Below are 24,237 nucleotides of genomic sequence, written 5' to 3' on the forward strand. Positions count from 1 at the left end.
TGATGTGATCTCTTTTTTTTGAATTTGATAGTATCCTAGCGGCAGCGTTTTGTAGTAGTTGTAAGGGTTTGGTATAGGTGGCGGGAATGCCTAGAAAGAGTGCATTACAATAGTCTACCTTAGATAAAATGATAGACTGGAGTACAGTGCGGAAATCAGAAAAGTGTAGCAGTGGTCTGAGTTTTTTTATGGTTTGGAGCTTGAAATAGCATTCCTTGATGATAGATTTGATGAAGGGTTTGAAAGTAAGATGGTTATCAATAAGGACACCAAGGTTGCGAACGTGTGATGGGAAAGATGTGGATGAGTATGCAGGTGGGATGTCTGGGAGCGGTGGCCTATTAGATATGATTAAGAGTTCAGTCTTGCTGGGATTTAGAGCTAGTTGCATGTCATTTAGTAATTTGTTGATAGAGGCTCGGGATGTGAATTGTTGATAGAGGCTCGGGATGTGAATCGTTTTTTGACGATTTAAAATATCGTCCGATATATTTTAAATCGTCAAAAATCGTTAGAGCCACGATACAATAACAATTCCCCCGATTTATCGTCAAAAAATCGTAAATCGGGGGAAGGGGAGGGCGGGAAAACCGGCACACTAAAACACCCTAAAACCCACCCCGACCCTTTAAAATAAATCCCCCACCCTCCCGAACCCCCCCAAAATGCCTTAAATTACCTGGGGGTCCGGAACGACCTCCTGCAATCGAATCGTGTTGTCTTCAGCCGGCGCCATTTTGCGCCGCCATTTTGCAAAATGGCGCTGCAAAATGGCGCCGGCTGAAGACAACACGATTCGATTGCAGGAGGTCGTTCCGGACCCCCGCTGGACCCCCAGGTAATTTAAGGCATTTTGGGGGGGTTCGGGAGGGTGGGGGATTTATTTTAAAGGGTCGGGGTGGGTTTTAGGGTGTTTTAGTGTGCCGGTTCACGATTTTAACGATTTTAACGATATTTTAAAAACCCAAACGGCGACGATACGATTCCCTCCCCCTCCCAGCCGAAATCGATCATTAAGACGATCGAGGACACGATTCACATCTCTACCGTTTACTTTCAGACACTCACAACCAAGCTCCAATGGGGTGATGACAGCCTGATCGCTATCTTTGCTATCAGAGAGAATTAAAGACAAGCTAGTTGAACGTGCTTTACCGGACACTCTGGAAGGCCTGATCAGCTTGGCCATATGTCTTGACCTCCATTTCCAGAACCGAGCCCATGCAAATCGATGTCCAATTCATTTGGCGTCCAGTGTCCTGTGGTCACCATGCCAGTTTTTTAACCCAGTACTCTACCTGAGGAACCCATGTAAGTTGATCACTTCAAGTTGACCTCAGAGGAAAAGCAGAGGGCAGCAGTACCACAACTTATGTTTGTATTGTGCTGCCTTGAGGCACTTTGTAAATTGTTGTCCAACCAAGCTGGAAAACTTTAGGACCTGGGTCTGATGGGAGAGGCCACCTTAGCTCAGCCTTGTACCTCTCCTCAAATCCTCATACCACTATGTCTATCAGTTAAGGACACCCGTGCTGATATGCAAGCATTCCTGGATACTGGTGCCGGAGGCAGTTTCATCCATGAGTTTTTGTACACCAGTATGGTATCCCAACAGTTCTGCTAGATACCACCTTCACCATCTCTTCTGTCCATGGGGAATCCCTACTAGGGCAGATCACAAAGGCTACTGTTTCGATAATTGTGCAGATCGGCCTCCTGCACCAAGATTCTATTAGCTTGAATGTGCTTCCCAAGGCAGTCAACGAGGTCATTCTGGGTCTATCCTGGTTCATATCGCACCAACCCCACATTGACTGGGGTGCCTACAGCTTGCTGTTATGAATGTCGCACACTTTGCCCAGTCACCTTGAAGTCACCTGGTCTGCCACCGCAGTATACAGAATATACCAATTTCTTCAGTAAACAGCAGGTGGAGATCCTACCCCCCACCACTGCTATGATTGTGCTATTGACTTGGTATCAGGGAAGGCACCGCCAAGAGGAGTCTACCCCATTTCTGCCCAGAAACTGAAGCTATGGCCAAGTATATCAGAGAAAATCTGCACCAAGGATTTATTCACTCCTCTTCCTTACCTGCAAGTGTCAACTTCGTTTTCATAGGGAAGGACAGATCATTGTACCCCTGCATTGATTATTGTGGTCTTAACTCGATCACCAAGAAGAATTACTATCCTCTTTCCTTTGTCTCCAAGCTCTTTGACTGCTTTCAAAATGGCGCCGGCCATACGTTGTATGGCCGGCGCCATTTTCCGTACGGAAAAACGATTCGCGTGCAGGAAGTCGTTCCCGGACCCCCGCTGGACTTTTGGCAAGTCTTGTGGGGGTCAGGAGGTCCCCCCAAGCTGGCCAAAAGTCCCTGGGGGTCCAGCGGGGGTCCGGGAGCGATCTCCTACGCTCCTGCCGCGAATCGTTTTTTCGTACGGAAAATGGCGCCGGCCATATGCCATATGGCCGGCGCCATTTTCCATACGGAAAAACGATTCGCGTGCAGGAAGTCGTTCCCAGACCCCCGCTGGACTTTTGGCAAGTCTTGTGGGGGTCAGGAGGCCCCCCCAAGCTGGCCAAAAGTCCCTGGGGGTCCAGCGGGGGTCCGGGAGCGATCTCCTACGCTCCTGACGTCGGGGGACAAAAAACAAAATGGCGCCGGCGCTACCTTTGACCTGTCATATGACAAGGCAAAGGTAGCGCCGGCGCCATTTCTACAACGCACCGGAGGCCCGAGAGTAAAAGATCACACCGGGACCCTCCCTCTGGACCCCAGGTAATTTAAGGCATTTTGGGGGGGGTTCGGGAGGGTGGGGGATTTATTTTAAAGGGTTGGGGTGGGTTTTAGGGTTGTTTTAGTGTGCCGGTTTTCCCGCCCTCCCCCTTCCCCTCCCCCTTCCCCCGATTTACGATTTTTTGACGATAAATTGGGGGAATTGTTATTGTATCGCGGCTCTAACGATTTTTGACGATTTAAAATATATCGGACGATATTTTAAATCGTCAAAAAACGATTCACATCCCTAATATCTAGTGATGCCCTTTGGACTGGACTGTGGAAGCTAGTTTTCCACGAAGCTCGGGGAAAATCCATTTCGTGGTTCAGGTCCCCCCGAACCACAACGAATTAGGCAATTTCGTTGAAATTGTCTAATTTGTTATAAATGAATGCACATATCTAACCAGTAGTGTCGCATGATTAATTCCAAGGTCTAAGTAATACCGAGATGACCAGCCAGACGAGAGTCATGAACCCATTGAAGGAATTTCTGTCACAGATGCCAGGGTACCACAGTCTTCCCAGGAGGAACTATGAATGTGGCAGCAACTACAATCTTAGCTAGATAAATGATATGCTGTGGCACTTCCAGAACGTGAGAGGGCACCAGCTTGATGGTTCTTCTCAGCTGGATGGTACCGTAACTCAAAGTCAAATCTATTAAAAAACAATGACTAGCAGGCTTGCCTAGGGTTTTCTCTCTGTGCTTGTGCCAGATATTCAAGGTTTTTGTGATCTGTATAGATAGTTACTGGATATGTGGTTTCCTCCAGCAGGTGTCACCATTCCTCCAAGGCTAGCTTGACTGCTAGTAACTCACGATCTCTGATGGTGTAATTTCTGCCATAGAAAATTTACTTGAAAAATAAGAGCAAGTCACAATAGTTCTATTTTGATTATACTGTAGGACAGCACCTATCCCAAGGGTGAGTGCATCTACCTCTAGAATGAATGGGTTGGATGAGTCTGGATGGTGTAGGTACAGATCAAGGATGAACTCCTCTTTGAGATCTTCAAAAGCTTGGCTAGCTTCCACAGTCCAGTTCTTGGTGTCTGTGCCCCTTTTTGTTAGGGCTGTGAACAGCACCACCAGGGAGGAGAAATCATGGGTAAATTGTGGATTGTAATTTGCAAACCCCAGGAAGCATTGGAACACATTGAGGCCCATGGGCTGAGGACACTCCAGTATGGATTTTAGTTTGTCAGGATCCATATGGAGGCAGTAGCGAGAGATAAAGTAACCGAAGAAGGGAAGTTCTTCTTGCTTGAAAGCACATTTCTCTAACTTGGCGTAGAGATGGTGCTCACAGTGCCGCTGGAGAACCTGCTTCACGTGGCATCAGTGCTCTGGCAAGGACTTATAAAAGACTAGGATATCATCCAGGTAAACTATCACGTGGGAGTAGAGAAACTCCAGAAAGATCTCAGTTGCCATAAATTGGAAGACTGTGGGGGCTGACCAATGGCACCGGTAGCCCCTGTGACATCGTAAGGGCAAGGCTATTGGCGCCATTTTGAGTCATAGCAGGTCCGACAGCATGGAGGAAGAGATCGCTCGTGGGACCCCACTGGACCACCAGGGACTTTTAGTAAGTCTTGGGGAGGGATAGGGGATGGTGGTGGGTTATAAGAAAGTAAATGTGAAGGGTTGGTGTGGGGGTTTTTTTTTCCGATTCATTTTTCCGGTTTCTGGAACTTGGAATGTCAGGGTTTGGAATATGAACATCAGGGATTCTGGAATATGCAATGAAGGAACTCCGATGAGGGATGAGACCAGGAACCTCAGACGGAGAATATCAGGAATAAGAAGAACATGGAACACAAAACCATCTGGACAGGAAAGACCACGGAAGACCTTGACTGGAGAAGAGGAGACATGGCGACCATGGAATCCGATTCGAAGGCCCCGAGGAACTGGGTCAAGATAGGATTAAATGAAACCTTGTTAGGGGCAAGACATACTTTGAGTACTCATGTAAAAAGGCTGATAAATCAGAACTACAGGGGCTGCTCAAACATTATATATATATATATATATATATAGATATAGATATAGATATATAGATATAGATATACATACATGAGAGGCAGATTTAGTGGAATCCCTCTCTGAAGCTGAGTGGGACTACCCTTTTTTGAATATGGGGAAGAGTTCCATCTCTGATTTACTTATGGAAAATAGATATAACATCTTGATGCAATGGTATCTCACTCCGGATAGGTTTCATAAGGCCTTCTGCATATGAGCAATAAATGTTAGAGAGAGGATGTGGGAGTATTCGGTCCTTCTTTCATATATGGAGGGAATGTAGCAGTATCACCCGATTTGGGAAGAGTTATCCATCTTAATTAAGCGATAGTTGGGGTGGAGCATGCTTGTTTTCCTAAGTGTACTTTATTGGGTGCTTATGTACTGCATCTTTGGTGCAGCAGAATTTTATAGCTCCTAGACATGAGATCGCCCTCCATTGGAAGAAAGTGGGGTCCCGTTGATTGAGGTGGTAATTAAACACTTTGATCGAGTCCGTTGAGTAAGATTACGGCCTTGCAGACACACTCTTTATCCAAATTAGAAAATATTTGAATTCCCTTTGTAGTATAGTGTGCTTCTCAGAAAGTTGATATCATATGATGTATTTACTTTTAGCTCTGTGCATCTAAGCTATTTATTTACTAGTTATTGGTAAGCTGCAGTGACATATGAATTAGGATTTGTTATGTTAGTTATATTATCATCATCATTATTATTATCATTACTTATTATCTCTCTCAGAGCCCTATGGGGGAGAGGGTGTGTAGTGGGTTGAAAGGGGTGAAACTATGAAAAATCTGGTTGACGTGTTCTTGAATTGATTGGTTACTTCCTTTGTATTCATTGTACTGTTAACACAATAAACTTTCAATTAAAAAAAAAGAAAGACATGTTCATACCTCTCTGTTACATTTGCCGGTCGTGACGGCATGCCACGACCAGCTTCTCTCACCTGCGACCTTTTCTGACATCACTGACGCATCTGGGCAGCTTCCTTTGGCGCACGAGCGCAGCCGCGCACCACGCAAGACCCTTTGAAAGCCCCGACGAGGGAATCCCCCTAGCGGGCGCTCTTGATGATATCGTGCGGCTGTGTATTTAAAAGCTGCGACTCTTCAGCCTTGCCCCTGCAAACAGATCCTTGCCTCATCTAGCTTCCTTTCAGCCTTGCCTTGTCCCAGCCTTGCCTCGCCCAGCCTGCCTTTCCCCTTGTCCTGTATTTGTCTCCTCGCCTTGTCCGTCTGTGCTACCTTTATCTTCAGAGTCTGCTGTGCCTGGTCTCCTGGTCTTGTCCTCTCTGTTTCCCTGTGTCCTGTCTGTCCTTGCCAGCCTCTCCGCTTCTGACTTCAGCCTTGGACTCAGTCATACCCTTGCTTTGCCTCTGGACCTGACCCTAGCCTTGGACTATGCCTTGTCTTCCACCGGCTCTGACTCTTGGAGTGCCTCTGGACTCTGCCTAGGTCCCTTAATCCTCTGTCCTGCCGGCCACTGGAACCCAAGGGCCCAACCCGCAGGGGAGGTGGCTGGATCAGGTGAAACCTTAGCCTGGATCTTACCCCAGAATTTTCTCCAGCTGTCGGCACAGGCCTTCCCTGTGAGCACACCCATGAGGCGGCATCAACTGTGCCAGAGCAAGGAGAGCTCACACTCCCCTTCACCCTTATACTTTCCTTCTTGTGCCTCTAAACTGTGGGTCATCATCCTTATATTTCTCTTGTTTACATCTTATGTCAATGTTTCATTCCTCAGGGAGCCATCATTTTTGGGAATTTAACCTCCGCTCTGTATGACCCTGAGCACTGGGAGACCCCTCGCCAGTTTAACCCCAGCCATTTCTTGGATGAGGAAGGGAAGTTTGTGAACAAGGAGGCGTTCATGCCGTTCTCTGCAGGTAAAGCTGTGAGGCCCGTCGTATATAGTCAGAAACCATGTGGATCAGAACTGATTTATGCTCTGCATGTGTAGCACCAATGACTCTCACTGGTTTTTGTGCTTTCAGAGAAGTATGCGCAGAGGCATCAAGTTATCTGAGAGATGGCAGTGCATGTGCTTGGAAACTTACATTACAGATGCTAACTTATAGATTGATGCCCCCTTGTGGCTGACTGTCATATTATGCTAACTTATAGACTGATGCCCCCTTGTGGCTGACTGTCATATTATGCTAACTTATAGACTGATGCCCCCTTGTGGCTGACTGTCATATTATGCTAACTTATAGACTGATGCCCCCTTGTGGCTGACTGTCATATTATGCTAACTTATAGACAGATGCCCCCTTGTGGCTGACTGTCATATTATGCTAACTTATAGACTGATGCCCCCTTGTGGCTGACTGTCATATTATGCTAACTTATAGACAGATGCCCCCTTGTGGCTGACTGTCATATTATGCTAACTTATAGACAGATGCCCCCTTGTGGCTGACTGTCATATTATGCTAACTTATAGACTGATGCCCCCTTGTGGCTGACTGTCATATTATGCTAACTTATAGACTGATGCCCCCTTGTGGCTGACTGTCATATTATGCTAACTTATAGATTGATGCCCCCTTGTGGCTGACTGTCATATTATGCTAACTTATAGACTGATGCCCCCTTGTGGCTGACTGTCATATTATGCTAACTTATAGACTGATGCCCCCTTGTGGCTGACTGTCATATTATGCTAACTTATAGACTGATGCCCCTTGTGGCTGACTGTCATATTATGCTAACTTATAGATTGATGCCCCTTGTGGCTGACTGTCATATTATGCTAACTTATAGATTGATGCCCCCTTGTGGCTGACTGTCATATTATGCTAACTTATAGATTGATGCCCCCTTGTGGCTGACTGTCATATTTCACAGTTTTCTACTTCCTGCCTCTGGTACATTAACCTTATGTGTTGCTAGCTGGGTGATCAAAGCTTCTAAATGCGAGTGTCAAACCCGTCAAATAGTAAACAGCACAGCATGACTCTCATTTAGTGAGACGCTGACTGCACTCATTAGCAAATTGTCCAAAAGTATTTGGAGGGACTGCAGCTTATGGGATAATCATAAGATGCAGATAGACTTTGAGTGTCCATTTTTTTTTCATGAAACCTTTTTTTTTTTCTTTTGCAAATAAAATAATTTCTTATTAGTGAGTGTTCTGTCTTGTAACAGATTATCCCCCCTTCCCCCAAAACTGCTCCAGTGATCCATCATTTAGAATTATTGTCCTGTACTTGGCAGCATCTCTGTGTGACAAACACAGTGGACAAAGATTCTAAGTGATGAAACACTGGAGCAGTTACAAGACAAACACCCACTAATAAGATAAATGATTTTATTTGCAAACAACAGAATGTTTCATGAAAAAGTGGACACTCGGATATGTCCTCTGATTATACCATAAGACGCAGTCCTCCAGACTCCTTTGGGCTGTGAGTGCAGTCAGCGTCTCACTATATAAGGGACATACTCTGCTATTTGCTACACGAAGTCTATGACACTTGCAATTAGACGCTTTGATCACTGTTCGATGGTGAATTAGGAATAAGATCTATATACATATTCACCTCTTGGGTTGACTAGCTATGGGTAATAAACATGGCACCCGTTCACTAGCAGCCTTCACTTGCCTTTATTTCTACATATGAAGCAGGGCGTCAGAAGTAATCTGGACCTCCGCTGCTTCCCCACATCTGACGCAGAGAATTCCCAGAGTGCAGTGGGCTCAGAAATGTGAGCTGAAGGCAAAACCTGCAGTGATATTGATTGGTTTAGGATTGCAGGTGCCCTCCTATGGACGCTGAAGCATGAGAGCATTTCTGCATCATGGCAGCTGCTAACAGCGATTTGCCACCCCTCCCTACCCCTGCAGGCAGGAAAGTTAGTGATGACTTAAGTAGCAACTGGGAAAACTTCAGGGCAGAAAAATTCATAAAGCATCTACTACTATGCATTCCAGAGGGGCATGCTGGGTGCCAGCATAACATTCCTTGCTCATTTGTGCACCAGAGGGGGGTGTCCAGATCCGGCAGTGGGAGTGCTGGCTTGAACCCATGCCCTTAACGCTATATCAGCACATGGAAGTAACATAAGCACTCTGGGGTTTTCTTTGCCCATCTCTCCCGTGTCCACTTTACAAACTTCAATTAACCTGGCAAATAATTCATAACCACTCTATCCTGTGGAGGTAACAGGAAGCGCCTCATAAGAACCTGCCATACTGGGTCAGACCAAGGGTCCATCAAGCCCAGCATCCTGTTTCCAACAGTGGCCAATCCAGGCCACAAGAACCTGGCAAGTACCCAAACATTAAGGGCCGGATTTTCAAAAAGGTTACGCGCGCCGGGCCTACTTTGAAAAGGCCCAGCGACGCCCGTAAAGCCCCGGGACGCATGTAAAGCCCCGGGACGCATGTAAGTCCCAGGGCTTTACTAAAGGGGCGGTCCAGGGGCGGGAGCGCGGCCATTGCCACTGTGTCGAAGGATCGCGTGCCCGGAGGCAGGCGCAAAAGGTAAAATAAAAATTTGGGGGGAGGGAGTTACAGTAGGGCTAGGGGGAGGGAAGGGGTGGAAAGGTCAGGTTAGGGGGAAGGGAAGTTCCGCTTGAGATTTAACTACGCTGCATAATTTTGACAGCTGCAAATTTAAGCACCTCCCTCATCATGCTGCTTTCCAGATCATTTATAAATATATTAAAAAGCACCGGTCCAAGTACAGATCCCTGAGGCACTCCACTGTTTACCTTTTTCCACTGAGAAAATTGACCATTTAATCCTACTCTCTATTTCCTGTCTTTTAACCAGTTTGTAATCCACAAAAGGACATCACCTCCTATCCCATGACGTTTTAGTTTTCTTAGAAGCCTCTCATGAGGGACTTTGTTGAACTCCTTCTGAAAATCCAAAAATATCACATCTACTGGTTCACCTTTGTCCACATGTTTATTTACCCCTTCATAAAAATGTAAGAGATTTGTGAGGCAAGACTTCCTTTAGGTAAATCCATGCTGACTGTGCCCATTAAAGCATGTCTATATGTTCTATTTTATTCTTTATAACAGTTTCTTCGATATTTTTTTTCCTGGCCCTGACATCAGGCTCACCAGTCTATAGTTTCTCAGATCTCCCCCGGAGCCCTTTTTAAATATCAGGATTACATCAGCCACCCTCCAGTCTTCAGGTACAATGGACGATTTTAATGATAGGTTACACATTTTTACTAATAGGTCTGAAATTTAATTTTTGAGTACTTTCAGAACCCTGGGGTGTATACCATCCGGTCCAGGTGATTTACTACTCTTCATTTTGTCAATAGGGCCTACTACATCTTCCAGGTTCACTGTGATTTGCTTCAGTTAATCTGAACCATCTCTGTAATGGGTATCTCCCCAACATCCTCTTCAGTAAAAACAGAAGCAAAACATTTGTTTAGTCTTTCCAAAATGGCCTTATCTTCCCTAAGAGCCTCTTTAACCCCTCGATCATCTAATGGTCCAACCGACTCCCTCACAGGCTTTCTGCTTTGGATATATTTTTAAAAGTTTTTTTATTATGAGTTTTTGCCTCTAAGGCCAATTTCTTTTCAAATTCTCTTAGCCTTTTTTTTGTCTTACATTTAACTTGCCAGTGCTTATGCTTTATCCTATTTTACCCTGATGGATCCTTCTTCCAATTTTTGAATGAAGATCTTTTGGCTAAAATAGCCTCTTTCATCTCCCCTTTTAACCATGCCAGCAATCGTTTGGCCTTCCTTTCACCTTTCTTAATGAGTGGAATACATCTGGACTGTGCTTCTAGGATTGTATTTTTAAAGAATGTCCACATCTTTTGCCTTCTCTTTACATTTGTAGCTGCACCTTTCAGGGTTTTTTTTGGGTTTTTTAAAAATTATTTTCCTCATTTTGTCAGTTTCCCTTTTGAAAGTATAGTGCTAGAGGCTAGGATTTACTTACTGTTCCCCTTCCTTTCATTAATTTAAAAATTTGATCATGTTATGATCACTATTGCCAAGCAGCCCCACCACTGTTACCTCTCTCACCAGATCCTGGTCTCCACTGAGAATTAGGTCTAAAATTGCTCCCTCTCTTGTCTGTTCCTGAACACTTTAACCACAAGTCATCCTTTCTTCATTATCTCTACTTAAGTCTCCTTTCATAAAGCCTGCAAAAGGAAAGGTTATTCTTTATAGTGAGACTCGGGCCTGGAACACAGGAACCTGGAAAATAAATAATTTAGCAGCCACCTAGCTCAAGACATCCTGGGAGAGGACTTTCACCTAGAAAAATAAAAATGAGTGAAGCAATTGTTTGTAAATTGCAAAATAAACAAATCAAAGAACACAATTATTTTCCAATTTTTTCAAAATTTTACAGTTTTTTCATGGAGGTATAGGTTATTCCTCTGCTAACAATACCAAGTTTTTCTTCTTTGTTTTATATAACTGTCAAGCAGTTGATAATAAATAGGATATTTCATTCTCCACTACAGGGAAATGTCCACACAATATAACACAGCTGTGCAGGCCTTCTGGTCTTCTAGGCCTCTTGAACTGACCAGCCCATCTTGTTGATGGTAGATTCCTCTGGGCACAGTCCACCTCTTGGAGGGATAATTAACAGTTCATAGAACTTGACATTATCCTCAACAGGGAACTGGGTCTGAAACTTCATCTACAAAATAGAAAACAAGACAAGTGACAGGCAGACACTGCAACTGGTGTCCTCACTGCTGGATAGGCTCTTCTTCTCTTCTCTGGAGTTCAGGACCTCATAGTGGTCAAGGCTGGGCTTTGTTATAATAACCCCACTGGGAAGCAGGCAATTCACTTTATATCCCCACTGATCACATCTCTTCATGTAATACACAGCAAAATGCTTGTATACATTCCTTCCCAATTTGAGCTCTGCCACCTTTCGGTCCATGGCCCTTGGGTAGTCTGGATGTTCATATACTTGCTGAGGGTCCATTGAATTGTTGACAGCACACTTGTCTGCATACTGCATCAGCCATTCATCCTGGTTCTCCTTGACAAAGTTCACCACATGAACCGGGACATACATGGAATATTTGGACTTAAATATTTGTATCTAGTGGCACATGATCTGCATTGCATGATCTGCTCCCCATGGTCCAGATTGCTTGGGAGTACCTACAATAGGCCTTTCATTGCTGCTGGTAATGGTTGGTCCAGAGGATCTTCATTCTTTATAATCCTCTGTGACCAGGAATGTCACTGATGGTGGTCCTCCCTCGGAGGGTAATGGGGACCCGATGGAGAGCATCGAACCGACTCTGGAAGAGATTCCAGAGCTGGACCTTGAGGCAGAGATCTCCATGGCCATTTTAAAGAGCTCTCTGAATGTCTTAGAGCCTCTAACCATCAGATTGCAGCAGGAAGTGGTAATCATGTAGATCTCATGTGCCTGCTTCACAGTTATGGCTAGGCTCCATTCTCATCGGTTGGCCCAATAACTGGACACCATTGATGTTGCCCACCCTGGGGATCAAGACCGGATGGACAGGTCTTCCAGTGATAATCCCTGACTCGGAATAGCCTTGGCCTCAATGCTGGTGCTTCTCTCAGAGCTGGATTTCTCGGTTTAGGCTAGGCTTTGCACTGGTGGCATCACCTCCAGGGTTCTCCTGATCCTGAGTCTCTTCTTGCTTAGCCCATGTCAATGGAGCTGTCGACCCTGTTGCTGCAGCCCCAGGTGAATCCTTATCTTCGACCTCAAGGATAACATCTGGATCTTTACAGAAAGAGAATGCAGTGCTAGTTCTCATGCCTGGTCAGTCCTCACTTATTGCCTAGGGGCTGATTTGTCTGGGGGATGGTCCATGACTAGGCACTCTTTCCTGGACAGGAACCGCACCACCACCGCTGTCCTCCGAAACTATAGGCAAGGTCTGGTCAACACAGTATCATGATTGGATACATTCAAACGCACTCCCTGCATATGGTCTCACTCCCCACAGGCCTATTACGCCCACTCTGAAACTCACATCAGCAAATAGCAGGGATCACAGAAATTACAGCTAGTGCTTGAAACGTTGAGGCCTCTGGCATGCATGGCAGTTAGTGCAATGTCCCTGTCCTCTTAAGGATATGCATAGTTGGTCCCAATATTGAGCCTCCCTGGCCTGGTAGGTTACTCCGAAAATTTGCCTGGTACCCCTTAATGCCCATGCAGCTGTCCCCCACGCTCCAGTGGTGACCATGCTGATTGCGGATGACCCTTTGCCAGCATGTGTCGGCAGGTTCTGTTTCCCCTCCCTGCCGGTTGGGGACTAGGATATTCTCGGCAGTCAGACTGTTCGAATCACTTGCTCGGGTTGCTAGTCTTGGGCCTGCTGCCATTTTGTTCACTCGCTTTTCTGCTCCGCTCTGTGCACGCCGTGCCTCATGCAAAGATGTGCGTCAAACATTTGCCACCGTTTTTATAGTCCCTCGCTGGCTGTGCACCGCGGATGTCACCGGTGACATCATATCCACGCAGCACATGGGCTTTTCCCTTTTGCCACGCGCTGTTTCCTGCCGTTCTCCTCCAGTGGGGAAAAGTAGCCATTTTACTTTTCTTTGCGGATTAATATTGTAACAGTTATAAAAATGATAGTTGCAAAACTTTACATTTCTCTTCAGTAACAACACACAATTTCAAATCTTTAATTCCCTCTAGTCTCACGTTCTCTGGTGCCATTTTATATAACCTTTTTTGGGCGGATGGGTCCATAAAAGAATTTCTTTACATGGGCTAGCTCCTCAGTCCTTTCCCCAACCCTTTTGCTTCCCAGGGGGATCCTGCACTATGAGGGGAAGGATAACCACCTGGGCCCAGACACTGGAAGCCTTCTGTAGGTGTGTGTTACCCTTGTGCCTTGGGACAGGGACCTGGACAAAACAGGCAGGACTCAGCTGGGTGTTCAAAATAATATTTATTAATATTGATTGTAGATAAATCCATAAAGCGAAATAATAAAGTGTTCAAATGATGTATCCCTCTGTGGAAGTGTCCCTTCATTCTGAGACTTGGAGCTAGTAATCCATCCATGATGTGGGATGAATGAAAGTCCCAAGATGGCCGAAGTATCCTAACCAAGGCGGATGTCCCTTTCCCCCACAGTACCTGATCTCCTCCACCTGCCTGTGTCCCAGGGTCTCCTGATTGTCTTCTTCTCCAACTCCTCTTTGAAAGAATAGCTCTCTGACCCTCCTGAGGGAACGGATATTACAGTCCAGATCTGGGCAAGGAAGAGAGCAGAAAAAAATACTTCCTTCCCAAACAACTGGAAAAAAGCTCAGTCTTGTCAAAAATACTGGATCTTATTCCCAGGTCTCTGCAACCTCTTCTTGTAGGGAGGAAGGGGTATACAGTTTCTCTCCTGCTTCACTGGAGAGGGGGGGGGTTTCAGCCACTCAGGTGTAGGTCAAAACATCAAAAATCCTAGCTCTCAATTTTTATTTATTTATTTTATTTAAAAGCTTTTCTATACCGTTGCTAAGTTAAATACCATCGCAACGGTTTACATGTAGGCACATATTTAATGTAGCTAAAAGTGTACTATAGTACATTCTAACAGGTGTCATCAAAGATTCGGTTACAATATATCATTAGACATAGTCATTTAGCGAAGTAGTTCATGACCAATTGTACCAAGGTACTTACACGGGTAGTTTTATCACACCTAGTATTATAGTTATGCTTACTGTGGTGTAAAGTACAATCTACTGTACAGTCCTAAGTACTGTGTGTCGGTGCCTTTCTGTCTTTTCCTGAATAATTTCTATTCTCCCGTCTCTTTGCAAAATGCTTGTTTAAAACGCCAGGTTTTTACACTTTTCTTAAATGCCTTGAGATCACTTTGTAGCCTGATCTCTGGAGGCATTGTGTTCTAGGGATATGAATCGTTTTTTGACGATTTAAAATATCGTCCGATATATTTTAAATCGTCAAAAATCGTTAGAGCCGCGATACAATAACAATTTCCCTGATTTATCGTCAAAAAATCGTAAATCGGGGGAAGGAGGAGGGGAAGGGGGAGGGCGGGAAAACCGGCACACTAAAACAACCCTAAAACCCACCCCGACCCTTTAAAATAAATCCCCCACCCTCCCGAACCCCCTCAAAATGCCTTAAATTACCTGGGGTCCAGAGGGAGGGTCCCGGTGTGATCTTTTACTCTCGGGCCTCCGGTGCGTTGTAGAAATGGCGCCGGCGCTACCTTTGCCTTGTCATATGACAGGTCAAAGGTAGCGCCGGCGCCATTTTGTTTTTTGTCGCCCGACGTCAGGAGCATAGGAGATCGCTCCCGGACCCCCGCTGGACCCCCAGGGACTTTTGGCCAGCTTGGGGGGGCCTCCTGACCCCCACAAGACTTGCCAATGGCGCCGGCCATACGGTGTATGGCCGGCGCCATTTTGTACGGAAAAACGATTCGCGTGCAGGAAGTCATTCCCGGACCCCCGCTGGACTTTTGGCAAGTCTTGTGGGGGTCAGGATTCTGAGGGGATACGATTCTGAGAAACAGACTCAGTATGGGGAGAGAGACTGACTTCCCTCTTCTCTGTCTCCTTTCTCCGGGCTCCAGCCCCCTTCCCTTACCCCTTACGGCACCGGTGGATGTGCTCGGCCCTCGGATTCCTTGCTGCTGCATCTTCCCATGCCCTGAATACAGCACGGCCATTGGCTGCACTGGTTCTGGTTTATGGTTTATGACACAAGAAGAGGGGGCGCGGATGCTCTGGGATCTCTAACAGGGCCTCACTTTTCCTCCACAGGGCACCGTGTATGTTTGGGGGAGCAGCTGGCACGGACGGAGCTCTTCATCTTCTTCACCAGCCTGCTCCGGGCCTTCACCTTCCACCTGCCAAGGAACGAGGAGAAGAAAATCAGCTCTGACTATGTGCTGGGGACTACTGTGCACCCCCTCCCCTACCAGATCTGCGCCGTTCCCCGCTGGACCTCCGAGCACCACGGGAAGGGCTGTTAGTTCAGACGCCTCCGGCCTTTAGCGTGGGCTTCTGGAAACGCAATGTCTTTCAACCTTCTAGCATTAAACAGCTGACTTTTATTCTTAAAGTGACACTGCCGGAAGAGCACGAAATTAAAATTAAGGGACGTCCCGCCTAATTCCCCAACCCCTCTCTTTTGGTAACCCAAGCTCCCTCCTAGAGCTTGCAAACCTCCTGCCTCTTCCTGGTGGCCCAGCGGAGGCTCCAGGACTGCTGCACCGTTTTTCCAATGGGTACCGGCTGAGGTGCAACCATTGCCCCTATCAGGTTGGGCTTGGGGGAGGGGGTGGGGATCCCACACACGGCCTTCATTACTGGGTTTACTTTTATTTCATACTTCAGCTGCCTCATGAAGTGGACGGGGGTGGGGGACAGGGGCTATCAAGCCACCCCCAAGGATTCGGCTTTTACTAGGGCAGAGGATTATTCAGGCTGTAGGGCTGCCATCATGTGATTTTTTTTTTGGGGGGGGGGAGGGGGGGGGATATCAACCAATTGTATTTTGCACGCAGACTATTTTACCACAGGGAAAATACTGCAGAGTACTCAGTACTGCACTTTAGTAAATCCTGTGGTATTTCCCCTCTCTTTGGAAATTACCAACCTTAGTAAATCACCCCTTAGATTTTTAACTCTCTGGGGACATAGAAGAACCCGAATATAGTTGACTTCAAAGTTACAAAAGGGAGAATATAATTTCAAAAGATGCATGAAACTGCGTTTTTTTAGCATTAAACCTTAGTTGCCAGTAGGGCTGGTGCAAGGGATTAGGCACCTTGCGCCCACCCTCATCCGCTCATGCCACCAAACTCCCCCCACCCCCCGCTGGCAACACCCCCACCCCATTAGGGGGTGCGAGCCATGTGGGGCCACGAGCAGCGGTAAGCAGGAGTGGAGATTGCTCTAGATCATTTCTCAAGCTTCACTAGATCCCTCCTCATATTTTCCACATCTTCCATGGGGTCTGCCCTGTTGCACATTTTGTTGCTGTCCACAAAAACGCAATCTGTGGGGTGTTAGGAAAATATTGAGCTTCTAGTGTTATCTACACCACCATGAAATAACTATTAAGTAGGCTATATGATCCCTCTGAGTCTCTTTTAATGTTCTCTATTGGTATTGTATCAGTTTTGCAAGCACGCCAAGTAACAATCCTCTTATTCATCGTGGAACGCCTTTTTTTTTCTATCCTTATTCCTATAAGCCAATAATAAATCCATTCTTTTTTCTAAACCTTTGTTTCTTCTATAAATATTATCTATGCTTTCAGATGACCAAGTTCCTGAAATAGCTTTTTATGCTTTCCTGGAAAATTCAAGTCTCTCATGTGAAGGGTTGAACAAGTGGTGATCATTATCTAATGTTAAAGGAATTGCTCAGGGTCCAGATCAAGAGAGACTAGGATAGTTGTGACTGGCAGGGCTTGACTTAGTAACTGACAAGACTTACCTCAATAATACTCGCTCTCACGCACAAAACACCTCGGTGCCAGGTAAAAGCAAGAATGGATATATTATTGGCTTATAAGAATAATTAGACAAAATTGCTACAACTGGTTGAGTGCAGATAACTATTACAGAGAATACCTATATATATATATATATATATATATATATATATATATATATATATATATATATATATATATATATATATATATATACATACACATAAAGATACAGAGCTTACACCCCTAGCTCAATAGAGCCATCTGGAGTGGAGTGGAGGAGTAGCCTAGTGGTTAGAGCAGTGGCTACAAACCAGGAGACCAGCATTTGAGTCCTGCTGTCGCTCCTTGTGACCTTGGGCAAGTCACTTTACCCTCCATTGCCTCAGGTACAAACGTACAGGCCAATACAGTAAGGGCACATAGGAAAAAGTGCGGCAGGGCCGGGCGCCCGCTCGTTTGCCACGTGCACAGTTGAGATCACATATCTCTCGATACAGTATTTAAATGGCATGCAAGCCGCGTCCATGAAGCGCAATCCATTTTACTGTATAGGCACTATACAGCACCTATACAGTATCCTGGGTGCGCTGGTACCTGTCATTTCAAATGACAGGTACCAGGAAGTGGATGGTTCTCCTACAGGCCCCCCAGCAGAGAGAGACGAAATTTCACAGTCCCAAACCAACCCAACCCAATCCAAGCCCCAGCAGAGAGAGACGAAACTTTCCCCCAGCCCCCGCTCACCTGCCGCGGCCTTGCAAGCCCCCAGTAGCAGCAGTAGAAGGGCGTCCATGGGTGCCGGTCTCCCCTGCGAGGTGGCTTCCAACAGCCCCGCCGACGAAGATGAATACGCGCACGCCCGTACGTCCAATTTGGGCACTCAAGACAGCGAAGGCGCATGCGCCCACACCGTGACCTCCAGGTCATGGCGTGCGCGCATGCACCAGGTCACGGCCAAATTGGACGTACGGGCGTGCGCGTATTCATCTTCGCCGGCGGGGCTGTTGGATGTCGCCTCGCATGGGAGACCGGCACCCATGGATGTTTTTCTACTGCTGCTGAAAGTCTGTCTGTCTGTGTCCTGTATGTGTAACCAAGGTGAGGAATTCTGCTAGTGTGTAATTTCTGTGTAGGGACCTGTCGCAAACTAATTTTTTCTGTGTTCCTAATAAGAGGTATATTGGTGTTTTAAGGCTTGGTGTAATATTTATAATATTGCTTTTTCATAGGTTGGGGTGTTAATGTTTGAGTGCTAGCAGTTAGTGCTATTTTGGTATAGGGGTTTACTATAATTTAATCCAGTTTATGCAAAACTTTCAGAGGGCCAAGTCCACACCCATCATGTGTAACAATAGGCCTAATACCAGGTGGATTCTAAATGTCTTTTGCAGGGTTTTCTGGTTGGCACCAGAGTGGTGCATGTAAGTGTACATGTTGTTCTAAATGATATTATACCTTTGAATTTCCTTTTTCATATATAATTTATTATAAATGCATATTTTTTTATTGTGGAGGGGTGCGAGGCTGTAAGGTTCACCTAGGGTACCTCATACCTATGCACAGGTTCCATGTGGGAAGGCAGGATTCCATCTCAAGCTTTGTGTCAGTGACTGAAGCCGTGATGCATGCAGACTTGGCCATGGAGAGGGCCAGAACTGGAGGCAAGCTACAGTCACAGAAAGAGAGGGGGGGGGGGTGACCTGGAGGAGATACCTGTGCGTTGTTAGGCTTCTGTCTGAGCTGGCCAGGCTGAGCTCTGAGAGGGGCAGCTGGCTGTGGAAGCAGTGAGTCTCCTGGAAAGTGGAGATGCCGAAAAGTGGTGGGAAAGGGAAATGAAAGGGCTGGCAGCGAGCAATGATACAGGGGACACTCACTAACGGGCCGATATAGTACAGTGCGCTCCGACAAAGCGCACTGTTAATCTGCCATTGGATGCGCGTTTCCCTTACCCCTTATTCAGTAAGGGGCCGAAAACGCGCGTCCAATCCTCCGAACCTAATAGCGCCCGCAACATGCAAATGCATGTTGATGGCCCTATTAGGTATTCCCGCGCGATTCAGAAAACAAAATGTGCAGCCAAGCCGCACATTTTGCTTTCAGAAATTAGCGCCTATCCAAAGGTAGGCGCCAATTTCTTCGGGCACCGGGAAATTGCACATAAAAGCAGTAAAAACTGCTTTTCTGTGCACCCTCTGACTTAATATCATGGCGATATTAAGTCGGAGGTCCCGAAACTTTCCAAAAGTAAAAAAAAAAAAAAATTGGCCCGCAGCTGTCGGGTTAAAAACCGGATGCTCAATTTTGCTGGCGTCCGGTTTCCGAGCCCGTGGCTGTCAGCGGGCTCGAGAACCGACGCCAGCAAAATTGAGCGTCGGCTGTCAAACCTGCTGACAGCCACCGCTCAGGTCCAAAAGGAGGCGCTAGGGACGCACTAGTGTCTCTAGCACCTCCTTTTACCTGGTTTTACCGCTGGGCCTAATTAGCATACTGAATCGCGCGCAGCAGCGAGTGGCCTGTGCGCACGCCGGGAGAGCGGGCGTTTGCCTGCTCTCCCGCAGACTTTACTGAATCGGCCCGTAAATGAGCACGTGAGCAGCAGCACAAGAGCTAAACGTGTGGCTGTGATGAGACACTGAGTGACAGTGTGGTTGCCTCATCGCTTGGCAACCGGTTCAAGAGCTGATTAGTTGGCAAGAGACAACAGCAGGCCAGGAATCTGGGATATTATATATACTGAGAGAAACTGTATTGCAGAAGGGATAGAGGCAGGATGGAAGCTGTCCAGAGAAAGGCAACCAAAATGGTGAGGGGTCTGCATCAAAGTCCATATGAAATAAGACTGAAGGATCTGAATATGTATACCCTGGAAGAGAGGAGATATAGACGAGATACAATGCAGGCTTTTAAATTCTTGAAAGGCATTAATGATGCACAAGGTTAAAACCTTTCCTGATGGAAATAAATCTGTAGAACTAGGGATCATGATATGGAACTCTGAGGGGCTAGAGTCAGAAACCATTTTAGGAAATATTTCTTCACAGAAAGGGTGGTGAATGCATGGGATACCCTCCCAAAAGCTGTAGTGAAGACCAGAATGGTAATGAAGTTCAAAAGCACGGATGGAAATGAAGAAAAGAGGCAAAACCTGCATTGGAGGTGCAGTTACTTCCCTAAAAGAAATAAAACAAATCTTGCTGGGCAGACTGGATGGACCACTTGGCTCTTTCTACTGTCATTTACTATGTTACCCAAACTTGGGGGGGGGGGGGGGGAAGAGGGGGGTGCTGGGGGGGGGGGGGGGGGAATTGGTTGGATGGAAGGGGGACTGCACTCCAGTTTGCTCATCCCTGATCTAGTTTATGCTTTTTTTAGTTATTTAGAAGAAATGGGAAATTTACATTAGAGATATTTTGGCTCCAGGTCCCATGATGAACCTCTAAAGGGTTGACTTGGCATGTTTTGGGGAGCTGTTGAAGCACGCGCTGCACAGATAGCACACGAGGATGTCTGATATATATATATATATATATATATATATAATCATGGGCCTAGTTTGAAAAAATCCCCTGGGCTGATATTTTCCTACAATCTGCCCTTGATCAGCAATCATAAATCTCCAAGGGGCAAGACTCGGGAACGTTATCAGGAAATATTTCTACATAGAAAGGGTGGTGGATGCATGGATTGCTCTCCTGGAAGAGAGGGGGTGAAGACAAGAATGGGAACGGAATTCAAAAGAACGAGGGACAAACACAGAGATGGAAATGAAGAATTGATGTAACCTTTCTGCTACACATGAGTGCGCGTATCAGCACGTGATCAGAGACACGCTGCAGTTTTAAATCATGCACGCACTTACCTGCATATGTTTTAAAATACTCCTATGCTTGTAAGTATGCACCTAGTCTTAAGAGATTGCGTGAGAAAACATACTTCACGTATGTTTCCTAGGATTTTGCTGGCTTTTATGCACACACGTAGGCGGATTTTAAAACCTGCTCGCGCGAGGGCCACCCCGGTTCTTCCAATTAGTCCACCAGTTTGCCCAGTCAATATCAAGGTCTTCAAGACCCCACTGGTTCTTCATCCTGCATGTCTCGCAGCTGAACCAGGTCCCTCACTCTATCCTGTAAGCCCTAAAACTTGAGATCTACAAACTTGCTCTTCAGCTGGAGCAGCAGTAAAGTTAAGCGGATAACAAGCCAACGCATGTTGCAGTCTACAATTTTAAAATATGGAGTTATGCACTTAACAGTTGATCCCAACCCAGAATGCCCATGTTCCACTCATGCCCCGCCCTCTTATTTTTGACACGTGCCTGGGTATATACACGTGTACTTTGTGGCTTTTTAAAATCTGCATGGCTTGTGTGTGGCCCACATATGTGTGTGTTTGGGCATTTTTGCAAGAACAATGCTATTAAAATCAACCTCATGGTTTACATGTAGGCTTGGGGATGGCCTGCACGGAGCAGAAGTCACTACTACCTTTAACAAAAGGCTTGGGGGCAGTCTGCAAGCAGTAGCAGTTGCTAGTACTCTAAAACTAAACTTAAAAAAAAATATTTGCTAGGCAGACTGGATGGACCATTTTGGTCTTTATCTGCCATCATTCACTATGTTATTATTTCATTATGTAGAGCTTGAATTCAGAGTTTCCAGAGGAGCAATGCAAGAAACTCTGAGTTTCTGCACCTTCATGGATGGCTGCTTTGGAAGTTCTGAATTCAAGATTTCTGGTTTGTACCAAATGCATTCTTCTGACCAGAGACTCCTGCTCAAGATGGCCACATAAGTGCATAGTTACCATTCCATATTTCAACACACCAATGTACTTTAAACAATTCCTAACCTATAATCCCTTGCACCTACCTGCCTGCCAGCACTCCAAGGCCCGCCAACCGCCGAAGCCTGCAACACCAAGACCTGCCGATGCTCCACTCGGCCGGCGTAGACCCATCGGGGTCAGGAGCCACCGAGACCGCCACTGAAGACCGCCCCCGAAGACCGTCCCCACCGTGATGTCATGATCCAGTGACCCGATGACCCTTTAAGAGACCGGCCATCCTTCCAGGCATCACGCGCCTGGAGTTGCGCGACCAAGGAGCTTGCCCTTTGGTGCGCTCCTTAGCATCGACCCTCATTACCATCCCTATACCCCCTACCCCCTCTCTCCATCTTCCTCCACCCATACCACATAACGCTCATCTATCTAACAACTCTACAACTATCTCCCTCCTACAACTAGCCCACCCTCTGCATACCACCCTCCCCACTTACTAGCCCCATTCTAGCCCCCCAAAAAACTCACCATAGACAAATACAGCATGCAAATGAAACACACTGAGCACAGCGCTTAGAAGGGGAATAACATAAGAACAACTTAGTACACCCCATTGATTCTAACCTTTGAGTTTAAAACTTCAACTTAAGTGTCAACAACCCAAAAGATCTAAAACCGACATCATGCATCAATACATCAACCTAATAACGAACCTCGATACTACAAAACTCCCATTAATAAGAAACAGAAACCTGGTGAATATAACAATCAATGACTCTGTGAAATACTTGATATGCCTCACATTCCTCCTCACAAACGCTCAAGCCCTCACTAAAAAAATCATGCTAAATTACAGACATTATACAAGACCAAAAACCAGATTTCATTGCGATCACTGAAACCTGGCTAAAAAATACAGACAATGTACTAACAAATCAACTAGCAAGCAGTGCATAAAACATATTCTCAATACCCAGGAAAGCACGCAGAGGTGACGGAATAATGCTAGTAGTTAAAAAAAAAAAAAAAGTCTAGCTATGAAAGTAATACCCAACTCACTCCCTAAACAATATGAATTAGCCCTTTTTGATTCAATCTCAAAATTTGCCTGGTCTACTGTCTCCCCCCCCCCCCCCCCCCCCCCCCCCCCCCCCAAGCTACTTGATAAAGACATCTCCCCACTAATCAAGTTCCTCATTTCAGCCATCAATCACAAAAAACCCACAATCATTCTCGGAGACTTCAATCTCCCCTATGATGAAATCCCACTATCACACACCACCCAAACCTTGATTGATGTTCTATCTGCCTTCAACTACACTAAACTAATAAACCAATCAACGCATACAGCAGGTCACACAATAGATCAGATATTCATCAATGACAAATTCCTCGCAAATCCCTCAGTAACCTGCTCACCAGTGCTGTGATCTGACCACTACTTCATAAACTGCACAACAACAATTCAACCTAAAATCAACCCCGAACCATACAAGACTTACTCCTTCAAATACAGACCACCATTCCCCCTAGACCCTCTAAAAAAAAGAACTCTGAAAATATCTAAAAAACATAGGCCTATCCAACATAAACAAAGCAACACAATCATGGCAACAAATAACCATGCAAATCACCAATAAAATAAACCCAATAAGAACAAAAAAGATAGATAGATAACAAAAGAAAAAAGGATAACTCATGGTTCAATAAACATCTAAGGGATACCAAAGCAACCCTTAGAAAAAAAGAAAAAGAATGGCACAAAAATAAATGTCCCTTAACACTAGTCAGATACCGAACATACTTGGCATTCTACAAAACCTCAATAAACACTAAAAGAGAATATTACAGCAAAAAATCCAAAACTACTCAAACAATCCAAAGACTCTGTTCAACATAGTAAAAAACCTAACATCAGACAACAACAACACTAACACAAACTCAAACAATAATCTAAGCCAAGATCTAGCAATTTTTTTCAAAAACAAAATCAGCAAAATCTCCGAAAATGTAACCAAAACCCCCACACAAAACATACAACTAAATAATAAAGACATAATCCCATGGTCATCATTTGAATCTATATCTTCCATTGAAACTGAAAAACTAATCAACACTTAACCCAGCGCACCACGAAATCGATAAAATACCCACTCGAACACTTAAAGAGTTATCCCACACCATCTCCCCAATCATCA

General features: G+C 45.7%; 1 protein-coding gene across 3 annotated transcripts in view; it reads left to right on the forward strand.

Annotated features, from left to right (window-relative positions):
• Positions 1 to 17,416, forward strand: part of LOC115099356 (cytochrome P450 2J5-like) — a 61,879-nt gene extending 44,463 nt beyond the window's left edge. For 2 of the 3 annotated variants that reach the window (XM_029616945.1, XM_029616946.1), the window contains 2 exons: positions 6,567 to 6,708; positions 15,574 to 17,415. In XM_029616945.1, the coding sequence (XP_029472805.1) occupies positions 6,567 to 6,708; positions 15,574 to 15,785 (354 nt within the window). In that variant the 3' untranslated portion in view covers positions 15,786 to 17,415. Of the gene's footprint in view, positions 1 to 6,566; positions 6,709 to 15,573 lie in introns of all 3 variants that reach the window. The other variant, XM_029616947.1, reaches the window with a different exon arrangement.
• Positions 17,417 to 24,237: the final 6,821 nt, after the last annotated feature.

The sequence above is a fragment of the Rhinatrema bivittatum genome, chromosome 9, assembly GCF_901001135.1.
Source record: "Rhinatrema bivittatum chromosome 9, aRhiBiv1.1, whole genome shotgun sequence".
NCBI classification, from domain to species: Eukaryota; Metazoa; Chordata; class Amphibia; order Gymnophiona; family Rhinatrematidae; genus Rhinatrema; species Rhinatrema bivittatum.